Raw genomic sequence first — 13,220 nt, 5'->3', positions numbered from 1 at the left:
TGTAAACTCGACAAGTGACAACTTGAATTTTATGTAAACCTGACAAGTGACACCTTGAATCTTATGTAAACCGGACAAGTGCCAACTTGAATCTTATGTAAACCTGACAAGTGTCAACTTGAATCTTATGTAAACCTGACAAGTGCCAATTTGAATCTTATGTAAACCCAACCTTAGATGAGATTTTCGAAGCGATTTACATCGGATTCAAAGCGATTTGCGCAATTTCATTCAGGTAGTACACTGTTTACTTGGTGTCTTTGTTCAACGCTTCTCTGCAGTTGTGTGCTATCTGCTTTAGCTGATGGGACGGCGTTACTGCGAGCTATTTATCATTTTGTTTCAAGCCTGAAATGCCCTTTTCATAAAACTATTGAGTCCATTTTGTTGCTGAGTTTGATATTTTGTATGGGAAACCAGTCCTCACAGATGACACTCACCTTGGCACAGTTTGATGAGTTCACCTGCTTCATTCGTTTCAAATTGCATATGCATGATAAGTTTGATTTGTTGTTACATCTCCCAAACCCCATACTCTGAAAGAATCTGTGAGCAGTCTTTCACATAGTGGATGAAAAATGTTGACAAGTATTTAGTCGACTTGTTTGGACCAGAGGAGACTGTACAAAAAGGTGCCAGAACCATCTCAAGACAGTATATTTGTGACCCGTCACAGCAAAACCAGTCGCATGTCACACAGAAGATGAGCCTGAATGACACCAGGAGATAATGGGAGAGATTGACCTTCGCAGATTTCACGAAAGCGGGAAAAGGGGAACTAAACAACCGGTCTGTCTCGACCTGCCAAGCTCAGAGCGACATGCGCCTAGTTTTGCTGTGGCGAGTCACATTTATGATCCAACGTACATCAACTTCATTGTGTTAGACCGCTCGGAGAAACTTTTAGAGTTTATCAACCACTCTTTCCACTGACACCACCGAAAGTTGCAGGAGATCAGCATGTCCAGCATAATCACTGCAGTCACCATATTGTTTCTTCACAAATTTATTTCCTTGTCGTAGTAACCATTGATAAGTTCGTTATTGTTTTGTTTTTTGTCATTTCAAAGTAATTATGTTAACGAACTTGCTTTTTCAGCCCTTGGGTGCTTTCTTTACTTGCTTTGTTTCATATTTGATTTGATCACTTGTTGATTTCATTGTTGACGTCTGCCAATTTCCTCTCAACTACCGGTACTGCAAATTGCCAAATATTCACACTTTTTTTTTTGGTAATTCACAAAATTTCTGAAAAATTTTTTAAAAATTCACATATTTTTTATTTTGGAGGATTATGAAATCTCTTTCGAATTTCGAAGTTTTTCCAATCAAAAAGTATTTCCCAGGTTTTTATTTTTCGATAAATTGAGTTATTTGCAAAATCTGCCAAAAAAAATGGTCATGAAAATTTGGCAGATTACAGTATCAGACAGACAGAGCTGTGTTTGCTTAAGAGTAGCTCTTGTCAGGCCCTTTAAATTCTACATAAACTAAAGGAATTGAAGTCCCCATTGACCATTAGATGACGACCTTGAGGCATATAGAGTATACGTGGACTTTTGAATGGTCACGTTATCAACTAATGACCTGGAACAAGAATTACACATTTTAAACAAAGATATATTCGTATTTAAGTAAAGTGTATGGTGAAATACTATTTAGTTCCTTAATTCTTCCCAATTTTTGCTTAAAGTGCTTAATTTCTAAATGTCGGCATGTTCTATGTTGTACAGAAAGTTCACGTGAAAAAGGTCTGGACGCCAAAATCTCCACAAGCCGAGGAACCACCGATAGAGAATGGACTGACACCAAAAACGGATCCCGAGGTAGGTTACCATGGTGATGGATTTGTCAGTCTCGTCTTTAAGAAACGTGGCGTTGTTTTGGGTCCATCTGTACCTTCAAATCGTTTCCAAGGGTGTCAATTCAACTTCAGTACAAATCAGCATTGATGATGTCATTCGCGCCAAAACTGCTTTTGACCTCGATTCTAACTGTTTCTAACTGTTTCTCGATTCTAACTGTTTCAAAAAGACCATCCAAACTCATCTCGAATCATCCTGCTGCGTTTATTTCAGTTCCAAAACTACAAGGCAATATACCTGGTCAGAAAACTTGACAAATCTTCTTACAAACTTACATTTATTCCAATTCTTTCCAGTCCTCCATTTCTAAATATGTCTTTGGTGATAAACCAATCGTCCAACAAATTTTGCAGTTTTCTGCACTTGGTTTTAATTTACCTGATACTTATAAGTTTAGAGTGATGATCTTGTGTCAAACGAGAGATCTTTGTTGCCAGACTTGCGATTAAGATCGCGTGCAACAGAGTCTCTCTTCTGCGGTGTTCAACACAGGTGTTGTGACAAGAACAGCGATCGCTTCAACCTGCAACAAATATCAACCTCAGATTTTTGAGATTTTACCTGCTGCAAGTGTTTTTTATCCCTCATCGCAGCAATAATCAACACTTCATTTTCTACAAGGTTGCTACACCCATTTTGCTGCCTCTCTATTTGACTTTACTTGCTTTATGACCAGCGGGAGGGGCAGGGGCAGGGGGCAAGCCTCCAAAAAATGTGTTTTGACCATGATTTTGGATGAAATGTTTCAGAAGGTGTTATTTTGCCAAACCCCCGCCCCCAAACACCAAAAAGTTAGCTATGCCCCTGATTACGAGGTAACATCATATTTTACAGAATGATGATATCGATATTGAGGAAGACGGTCCCCTCTGGGGCAACATTGTAAGACTTTCAGTGGATTGTTTGAATAAGTTTTGGCTGTGGCTTGTCAGATTGACTGGTTTCAAATAAACTTTTGGATAATTTGGGGTTGACATTTCCGTTTCATTTTGCCGTGGATTGTCATTGAAACCACTTGTTATGTGTGTAAATTTTCAAGTTTTATTTTTTATGATATCTTGGGAGGCGTTAGGACTGAATATAAAGAAGTTACACCTAATAAGTTAGGTTTCATTTGGATGATTGAGATTTGCATGTTTGAATGGTTGAAAGACCAGTTTCCTTTTCTGTTGCTGAAGGATTACAGTTTGTCATTTCTTCAAATGCACCATGAACATTTTGAGATATTTTCAGCGAATTTCAATATTAAAACGCTTTCTTCATGAAAGCACAAACGTTTTAAAGGGTGACTATAGGCAAGGTGAGCCAGATTAAGTTGCACAGAATCACCGGTAGTTGTCATTACTATCTCACAGTACATCAGTTTAACGCCAAGTCAAACCAGACCCCGTTCGTTCACTGTGCCTTTTGGTAACATGATGACCACTTATTGGACACCGTTACTCCTGCCTATAGGCTCCCTTTAAGGCCTTGGATCCACTTCGTATTACAACCCAATCTTCCCAAATTTGCATTCTTTTCACTTTCTGTTTGAATGTTTTGATGGCTGTCATTCTGAGGACGTTTATTTTTCAGGAGTCATTCATGAAACTCAAATGTTAGGAAATTTATCGTTGTCAGTATCCAGAACAAAATATTGATGACTCTGCTTCAAACGTTCTGGAGGCAAATTTGTCAACTGTCAGCCTTATTCTAGCCAGTTTCACCCAAATAACACATGGTATCAAATCCTGGTACTTTTTTCAACAGTTCTAACCTTACGCCCTCTATTTGCAGCTAAGAAAAGCCTACTTCCGCCAACTCGAAGAAATTCACAGCCTCAAGGAACAAATTATGCTTAAAGACAAACGGATTCGACAACTTGAGGAGGAACTTAATGATTTAAAAGACTGTGACAATGATAACACACCAAACCAAAGCAACTGTTGAAACACCCCTATATTCATGTAATGGTTGAACCATTCCAATGCATTTTCTATTGGCTGATTTGGCCCATTTTGTAACATCAGGGTGAATAGGTACACCAAGGTCGAAACGTAGTACCAGTTTGAAGTGAACTTGCAATTTTAAAAGTTAAGGTTCAATGATGATGGATTCCTTGAATAGTGGAATATTTTCACAAAGAGTTTTTAGGGATATTTTTGACCAATGAAACATGATATCTGCATATTTTGGAAATGGTCGCCAAGTAATACGACATAGTTGCTAACCATTTGATGTTGCTAAGCAACAGTTGCCATGAATACCAGCACCTTTGAGGCGCTATTGCCAACAATGACTGCAGAAGAAAGGACTGCCACAAGGTGCCTTTTCCGATGACTAATATCTAGATTTAGCTGTTGTCATATGAATGGTTGCCAAGGAGATAACTGTTGTCAAGGAATAGCTACCAAGGCTAGTGTTGTATGACAGTTTCCATGGAAACATGTTGTCAAATTGTCTTTAAAGCATTATTGCTTGTGCTCATTTGCTAAGAAATGGTATCTCGAAGCTTGCAGTGTAAAAAATATTGATCATTGTGTGAGAAATTTCAAGTTTTCATTTAGCTATTAGGGGTCCGCTTTCACACTGTGACCTTGACCCTTTAATCTAACCTTGACCCCTGGATCTGACCTTGAAACCTGATCTCTGTAAGTCCTAACCTTTCCCAGGTTGTGTTTGATGTGAATTTCAGTGGTCCAAAATGTGATAGGGATCAATTCAGTGTTGTTAATCAGCAAATGTCTAGTTTAATATGATGACTTCAGAAAAATATCATGTTCAGTTTTCATGTACCTCAAGTGTGCATCCCTGAACCCTTTCCACATGTGTCACAGGTGGAGCCCCCTGGTGGCAAAAGTGTAAACCAACTCCTGTATTCTGAATGATTTTGGTTGAATCGATGTCTCCTTCGCCGAAGTGTTACTGAAAATTGAAGCCACCTGGTGATGATTGTTTGAACTAGAAGTTATGTGAGGCCACTTCGCATAAATGAGAAGTTGGTCTGCTTATATTGCACCACCTGTGGGGGATTCTATTAACTATTATGTGTGCATATTCTTTTTACCTATATATGAATATACAAGCGTCTTGAAAGATGTGTCTTTCTGTCGTTTGTCTTCAGGACATACGAAGGTGACTAAATTCTTTGAAAGCAACCGATCCGTTTTGTATTGGATGCTATTTATATGAGGAAAGACTTGATAGGATCGAGTCATTGATGTGCCGGTACAAAATATCGATGTTTTGTACTGTATTTATTCAAATGTGTATCATTGTATTATTGTGAATTGGAGAAGTAGATAGTGCTGCCATCCTACAGCAATCAACAGAACTGTGTTTGAGAGATTTCATGGTGAGCCCAGCCTGGGGATGGTCCATTTCGACCCCTAAGTCTTTGACAAATTTAAAGAGTACCCCCAGTTCCGTGTTTAGGCTCTTCCAGTTAATGCTTTAGACAAGTCCATTAAAGAAGCGGGGGTGTAAAAGAGCCTGACTAGAGGTGATCGTAGTCTGATCATCTTTGAATCATCTACATGTGTGGTTGGTGTCAAAACTGAGCTTTAATATCAGTTCTTCGTATTGTTGTTAGTAGTGTGTATCACTGCAATTTTTAATTGGTACCAGTAGCCATTGCTTCACCGTGAGAGTGCAGGACTTGACCATAGAGGACTTTAATACTCATGCCATCGCACAAAATAAGTCCGAATGTCGGACATAAATACTGGTACAAAAGAATCAGATTGTTTCCTGCGGCATGGTGCAATGATTTCGTGACATTGTGCGCCACAGACCATGCCATTAGTCTAATTTATTCACATAGGTTGCCATCCTGAAGTGGGTACAGGACATCATGTTGTTACCCTTGTCAAGTGCTGCACTCTAGCGGAGAAATACAGTTTGTTGTGGTTCAAAAACTCATTTTGGGGGTACGTTTTTTCATGAATTCTTTCAATTTTATTCAGGTATCTATTTAAAGATCGTCCTAAAAAGCAGCATTCTTTATGTCAAAAATGTGCAGCCTTGATTTCTATGCATACTTTTGTATCTAATTATCATATTGTGCGTTGGTTTCAGTGACATTGGTATTCTTTATGCAAGTATCAATTCGTATCTTGTACCCCCCTCTCCTCAAGGGTACGACACCTTATCACCCTATAACGACATCTTAAGGCTCAAGCATCACCCTTTTTTCACCAATGCTACTTTTTCTTTCGTCAAGACGTCACCATCAACAATATATCAGTTGTCACCATCATATAAAGTAACCGGACTAATTTTACTGGGTAAGGCTGTATGTTCGCCAAGACATCGACACATTAGCATCCTTATTCTTTCCAGCTTCGCCAAATTTTCACTAAAGGAAATATAAACACTACTCAAGCATCGGCAAAGATTAGTGGTGATAGCTTAACTACCCTTGAGGAGGGGGGGTACAAGAAACGAATTGATACTTGCATTAATTGGCCTGGGATAACCCATACTGGACTTCAAGCGGTATTGCCTCAGTCCATTCAGGCCATCTTGACATGGTTGTCGGGCAGCTGAGGAATGTCAATACATTGAGGGTCAAGATGAAGATAACCTGGGGCCTAATGTCCTTCCAAGGAACATGTGCAATGTCTAGGGTTCGAGATGAAGAATAGGCAAAATAGTCCTACTCCTCATAATAAGGTTTTTTCACATCGAGAGGCAGAGTATTTTGAAAACGACTGGTTTTTAAGTATCAATACTTCTTGGAACTCACTTCCAAGCGTTTGTTGAAAACTGAGCGTTGTAACTAAACAATTTGGTTGATTTACTTCCGCAGTCACAAGACAAGAAGAAAGACAGAATTGTTCCACATTTCTGCTTGATATCAACGCATGTTTAAGGGTTCGTGCAGTTAAATTATTCTCAAATTTGTGAAAACTTCTCATAAGTTTAGATTAGACGACATACTATCCCCCCAATGAAATTGAGAAATTACAACAATATTGCTGATTTCCTGAGGATTTGATTGGTCAGTCTTTCTATATGGCTTTGTGGAGTGGAAAACAGTTCTGCGTCTGTTGTTGATCTATAGAAGTTTTCTCAAACTTTGTAACATTTTTAATTGCAGGTGATCTTGAAGTGACTTCCACCTCTTGGTTCATGCTTGTTTCTCTCAGGAGAAAAGTCATCCTTCACCATTTACTGCACAGAACACTTTGTTGAATTTCAGTTTACATTTGCAATATGAACCTCTAGCTGTAAGAGTCAATCATTTTATTAAATGGAAACGATACATTCAGGTTGTATACCGTTTCTTTATTTCATCCATGCTGCAAGCAATGGGGTACCAGCAAACCCCCTCTTCAGACCCGCAGAAAAAAAGTACAAGAGATGGGTGCATAAGGTATTTTGCAGTAACTTCTCCAAGACAAGGTCTTCTTGAATCGATAGAGTTATGTTAGCTACCCTCCTTTATTATATTTTGATATTTGGTTGAACAATGACCCCCCCCTTTCCAACACCCCCAACCCCCCCAAAAAAAGAAATTTTAGAGAGTGGGAACAGCTTTATGGTTGGTCTTTTCAGTTCCTGCCTCGCCCTGAAGATGGCGATGGCGTATTTCAGTCACGTCCACGTGATTCCGATAACCAGCTCATTGAGGGGGATTTGGGCCACGTAGATCTACATGGTGTAAAGCCGATACTGACTTTAATCAAGAGAATATCCCATACAAACGCTAGTTATTTAGTTCAGCAACTTGCTCTCGGGTGGCAAACATCTGCTGTATCCGATGCTGCCATTTATGATACAAAATCAATGAGAGCGCACGGGGCAACGCAGAGGTCTTTTCAGTTCCTACCTCGCCCTGGAGATGGCGATGGTGTAGTTCTGCCGTGAAGGGGCAGCGCATAGAGGTATTTTCAGTTCCTCCCTCGCCCTGAAGATGGCGATGGCGTAGTTCTTCCGTAAAGTCCACGAGACTCAGCTCAATGATTGGGGATTTGGGCCAGGGAGATCTGCGTTGTTTGGCGCTGAAGGTGTTCAGCCGATACTGACTTTAATCATGAGAATATCCATACAAACGCCAGTTATTTTAGTTCAGCAACTGGCTCTCCAGTGGCCAACATCTGCTGCATCCGATGCTGCCATTTATGATACAAACTCAATGAGAGCGCACGGGGCAACGCAGAGGTCTTTCAGTTCCTACCTCGCCCTGAAGATGGCGATGGTGTAGTTCTTCCGTGAAGGGGCAGCGCATAGAGGTATTTTCAGTTCCTCCCTCGCCCTGAAGATGGCGATGGCGTAGTTCTTCCGTAAAGTCCACGAGACTCAGCTCAATGATTGGGGATTTGGGCCAGGGAGATCTGCGTTGTTTGGCGCTGAAGGTGTTCAGCCGATACTGACTTTAATCATGAGAATATCCATACAAACGCCAGTTATTTTAGTTCAGCAACTGGCTCTCCAGTGGCCAACATCTGCTGCATCCGATGCTGCCATTTATGATACAAACTCAATGAGAGCGCACGGGGCAACGCAGAGGTCTTTCAGTTCCTACCTCGCCCTGAAGATGGCGATGGCGTCGTTCTTCCGTAAAGTCCACGAGACTCCGACAACCAGCTCAATGATAGGGGATTTTGGCCAGGGAGATCTGCGTAGTTCGGCGCTGAAGCTGTTCAGCCGATACTGACTTTAATCATGAGAATACCCATACAAACGCCAGTTATTTTAGTTCAGCAACTGGCTCTCAGGTGGCCAACATCTGCTGCATCCGATGCTGCCATTTATGATACAATGTCAATGAGAGGCGAGCCCTCAGTAAAAGGATGAGTGATAAATCTTATAACAACAGTTACTGCGCTCAGTTAAAGGGAGAGTGGTTAATTGTCTAAGAACCACTGCAAGCAATAGTTACTTTAAGGTAAGTTAAAGGGAGAGCCCTTAATAATGTGATTGATCCCCTGAAAACTTTATTTGTCCTTGCCCATGCCGGTTTGCTGCTCCGGTTTTTGGCCTGTCTAGGTAAGGAGCAAAATAACGTAATATTGGTTTCTGTGATCGCTCAGTTAAAGGGAGAGCCCCGAATCGTAAAATAGACCCCCGGCCTCGCATGTAAGGAAAGGTTACTGTTAGAGCACTGCAAGCCTGTGCAAGCATCATCCTCGAAAAACCAGAGTCAGTCGTATCCTCCTCCCCTCGCACAGGTTACTGTAAACTCGGTCGTTAGTGCCGAGTGTTGGACTCGGGAAGTTCAGGATGTGCACCCCACGGGACACCTCAGGTGTGACAGGCGCTGAGCGCTCAGTTAGTGGGAGAGCCCTGCAAGCAATGGTTACTATAAGCCCGAAATCATATTATTAACCCCTGTCAGCAACATAAAGGTTAAAGAAAGAGCCCTAAATCATATATTGGCCCCCTGCAATTAAGCATTGGTTACTGTAGGCGCTCTGTTAAAGAGATAGCTCCATTCATGTTCTCCAGCCCCTGCACTTGCGGGACCCTCGGAGGTGAGAGGCTCTGATGTATCCACATGCACTGTGCCACGCCGACAGTTCCTGTGACGGCCGAGTTAAAGGGACAGCGGAAAATTATTTAAAGGGCCAGGTTGTTATTGAACGCACAAAAATTAAAGGGACAGTGAAGTAACATTTGATATGCGCACTTACGCACTCGGAACTCCCGCCCAACCTTTCTAACACGTTTATTGGGTGATTTATATCGATAAACCGCTACGCATGCGTCGATATCTCGTCAAACAAAACAAGGCGCAGCGATTGTTGAGCAATTGCTCCTAGAGGGGTTAGCAAATTGTTGAAGCCGACTATTAATCGCGTGTAGGGTCTCTATAACATGGTTTGACGTGGCCAGCTATGGCGGACTGTAAAGAGTGTTGGAGGTCATATTGTAGGAAGACGGGAATGGGCATTATTATTGGACCAAATTTTACGGCGAAGCGTTCTATGAATGTTGTGATGCCGGAGAAATTAGAATTTGGTTAGCATTTTGAGGAAAATGCGGCTTTTTGATGGATTAGGGATTTGGATGGGGACGCAGACGTTTTGTCTTGGATGGCGCCCCCGGAGTGTGCGATGACATCCTTGTTTTCCTTTTCTTCGGTGTTTTCACGACAAGGTAACTTTTGATCGAAATTTTATACAATTTCTGCCCAAATTTTGTAGAAACTTATGCCTTCATTGTGATTTATTTTTGATGTTTTTCGACAAAGATGGCGGACTCGACGTGGTCACGTGATTTCTTTGTGGATCATCTGTTGCATAAATTAGCGCACGTGACTGAATTAATTAGGGGTGCAGACGGGCGTTTCACAGGTTCAACAATGAATGTGGTATGCGCGTTTGATCTTGCTGTTTACAAACCAAAAAGATATATGGATCTCGATTGAATCCTTTAAACATAAAAGTAGCAATTATCATATCAGATCATATGAGAAGGCTGATCGATTTGGTCTAAAATCGAGCCGAAAAAAATCCAGACTTGCTGGCCTCAATAAAGGAGTCCTTGCCAGACGTTTGGAATCCCCACATTGGGTCCAACTCCAATGCCCGGGTGCAATGTTTGGAAAACGTCACAAAAAAGTGATGAATAATTTAATAAAAATACCATGGGAGTGAAATATAATGTCATTCTTGACGTGGCTTGGTGGTCTTCTGCTATCATTAGAATCCAGGAGTCTGAATGTCAAGTGTCGACAGTGGAATAAAAATGGCTACCCAGAGGCCAGCCACAACTTGGCACGTGCTGGTTACCCACGTCGCTAATGTCTTGGCCAAGTGCCAATTATTACCATAACGGCAGAGCGGACGACAAACATGAATGTGCCAACAGAGACGCAAACAGTGGCATTGTTGGCTGAGGGCCAAATTATAAGGGTTGGGGGACAAAGGAAGGGGTCCTGCTTAAGGATTGTTCTCCTTTGAATGGCCTTCATATCGAATGATGATTTGATGGCATGGCAATATATCGTTCTCAAAAGGTTGTGACTGTCACAATCATGGCGAAATATAAGCTCCACTGCACATGTGGATTTTGTATTTCGTCATCTTGTGCCCTTGCCCGTTTTAGGGACATCGTCAGAGGACATAAGCACGTGTTTTCAGCTCTCCCAGCTGCTCCTGAAAGTCCACAAGAGTTTCTTATGCTGTAGCCTGCAATGTAAGTCAAAAGACATCATCAATGTTGCAAAGACGGAGGGCTCTCTCCCGAGTCTTAAGACGGTACCAATTGCTCGAGGCAGATGCATAACCTGATACACATTGTATTACAACAGCATTCTATAAAACACCTCTCCTGACAGTCTGGAGACAACAGCGAGTCATTCCCTGACTAACACAAAACAATAGCAGTTTAAATACAGAGGCTCCCCTTCTGACAGTTTAAAGACCGATGTTCCTCTCCTGACAGTCTAAGGCACTAAGTCGAGAGGCAAGTTCACCTCCTGACAGACACATTACAACGGTAGTCTAAATTATAGGCTCCCCTCCTGACAAAACACATAACACCAACAGTCCGAAGACAGAGGCAGCTCTCCTGATAGTCTGAAGACCGAGGCTCCGCTCCTGACAGTCTAAAGACAACAGCTGTCTGAAGACAGAGGCTCCTCTCCTGACAGTCTAAAGACAACAACAGTCTGAAAACCGAGGCTTCTCTCCTGACAACTGTCGTCTGAAGACAGAGGCTCCTCCCCTGACAGTCTAAAGACAACAACAGTCTGAAGACCGAGGCTTCTCTCCTGACAACTGTCGTCTGAAGACAGAGGCTCCTCTCATGGCAGTCCAAAAACCACTGTAGTCTGAAGACAGAGGCAGCTCTCCTGATAGTCTCAAGACAACAGCAGTCGGAAGACAGAGGCTCCTCTCATGACAGTCTAAAGACAACAACTGTCTGAAAACAGATGCTGCTCTCCTGACAGTCTAAAGACAACAACTGTCTGAAGACAGAGGCAGCTCTCCTGATAGTCTCAAGACAACAGCAGTCTGAAGACAGATGCTGCTCTCCTGACAGTGTAAAGACAACAACTGTCTGAAGACAGATGCTGCTCTCCTGACAGTCTAAAGACAACAGCAGTCTGAAGATGGAGGCTGCTCTCCTGACAGTCATAAAACAACTGTGCTCCTGACAATTCCTGACAGTCCAAAGACAACAGCGATCTTAAGATAGAGGCACGCCTCTGCTGAACGTCTATACAACATCAGTGACTCCTATGGACTTTGTCCATCCAGAAACAAGGGCTGCTCCCGATTTGTCCAAAAACAGTGAGCCTATTTTTGGTCTGCAGGAAAAGACCCTTAGAAAAGGCTCATCTAAAAAGGGCAACCAAGGCCAAAGTCACTTCCTCTGAATTATTTGAGGACTATGTCCCTCTCGAGGTATTCCAAGGCCAAAGACTCCTCCCGGATTATCCCCAATACGAAGCCTCCTATCCCACCGGCAATCCAAAAAGCTAAGCACCTTTCCTGCCAGCTAGCAGTCCAAGAGTGTCCTCTGCAAATGGGTGGAATCTAAACTCCTTCCCTGCTGCATGTAGCTTGCAATACAAGAACAACTTTGCAAATTGCTGCTATCTGGAGGCAAGGGGCTCGTCACCTTGACAATAAAAACAACAGGTTTCATGAAGGACAACTATCATATGGCTTTTATGCAGCTTCGTAAAAAGACCAACACTTCGAGCTTAACGAGTTGAAGAGTTCATTGATAAAGTGATTTCTGCTACCAGTAGCACAAGCCTTTAGCTGTCACAACCAGCTCATGTCACAACCAGCTCCTGTTAGGCGAGACAACCACCAAGACATTGGAACATTCGACTCGCTGGTCATATTCATTTCAGTTGAAGACAGTTTGTGGATAAGTGAGAAAGCAGAAACCAATATCAGCACCAAGATTATCGTCATGATATAAGCTCTTTCGAGACCCCTTTAATCTTGTAGCTAAATAGTTTCTTCCTTTTTATAACTTCAGGTGACACCTGATGCACGCTCGGTAGTCCACTGGAAGCAACATGTCCATCTTCCGTTGCAGTCACCTAGGTAAGTTGAATTCTCTTTGCACTGAATAAAAAGTAGGACCTTGTCGTATCCAAATTTCACCTGAAGCACTTCAAATTCAGTAACTAGTTGTTCCCTGTCTAATTCCACTCGGTTTAGAGCCTGTCCTCGGGTTGCAGTTTCTACAGTCTGGTTGTGACAATGTCTTTTTGCCCAAGTCCGTCTTTCTGGGCTTGACTTGTAAGGATGCAATTTTTAAGAAGAATGTTCACGTTATTCTGATATAATCAGCTTTCTCTCTCTCTCTGCCAACAATTTACTATCATGGTTTGCTTCTTGCTGATACCTCGAGAAGAATGAACAGGAGTTGGTTGCTGGTGTCCACAGTGGCAGTCTGGGGGTA

General features: G+C 42.1%; 1 protein-coding gene across 14 annotated transcripts in view; it reads left to right on the top strand.

The window, feature by feature from the left end:
* LOC135498947 (serine/arginine repetitive matrix protein 2-like) overlaps positions 1 to 7,121 on the top strand; it is a 45,091-nt gene extending 37,970 nt beyond the window's left edge. For all 14 annotated transcript variants that reach the window (XM_064789483.1, XM_064789495.1, XM_064789488.1 and 11 more), the window contains 2 exons: positions 1,734 to 1,826; positions 3,642 to 7,121. In XM_064789483.1, the coding sequence (XP_064645553.1) occupies positions 1,734 to 1,826; positions 3,642 to 3,794 (246 nt within the window). In that variant the 3' untranslated portion in view covers positions 3,795 to 7,121. The remainder of the gene's footprint in view (positions 1 to 1,733; positions 1,827 to 3,641) is intronic.
* Positions 7,122 to 13,220: the final 6,099 nt, after the last annotated feature.

The sequence above is a fragment of the Lineus longissimus genome, chromosome 14, assembly GCF_910592395.1.
Source record: "Lineus longissimus chromosome 14, tnLinLong1.2, whole genome shotgun sequence".
Taxonomy (NCBI): Eukaryota; Metazoa; Nemertea; class Pilidiophora; order Heteronemertea; family Lineidae; genus Lineus; species Lineus longissimus.
Note: the sequence above shows the minus strand (reverse complement) of the source record. Positions and strands in the feature narration are given on the sequence as shown.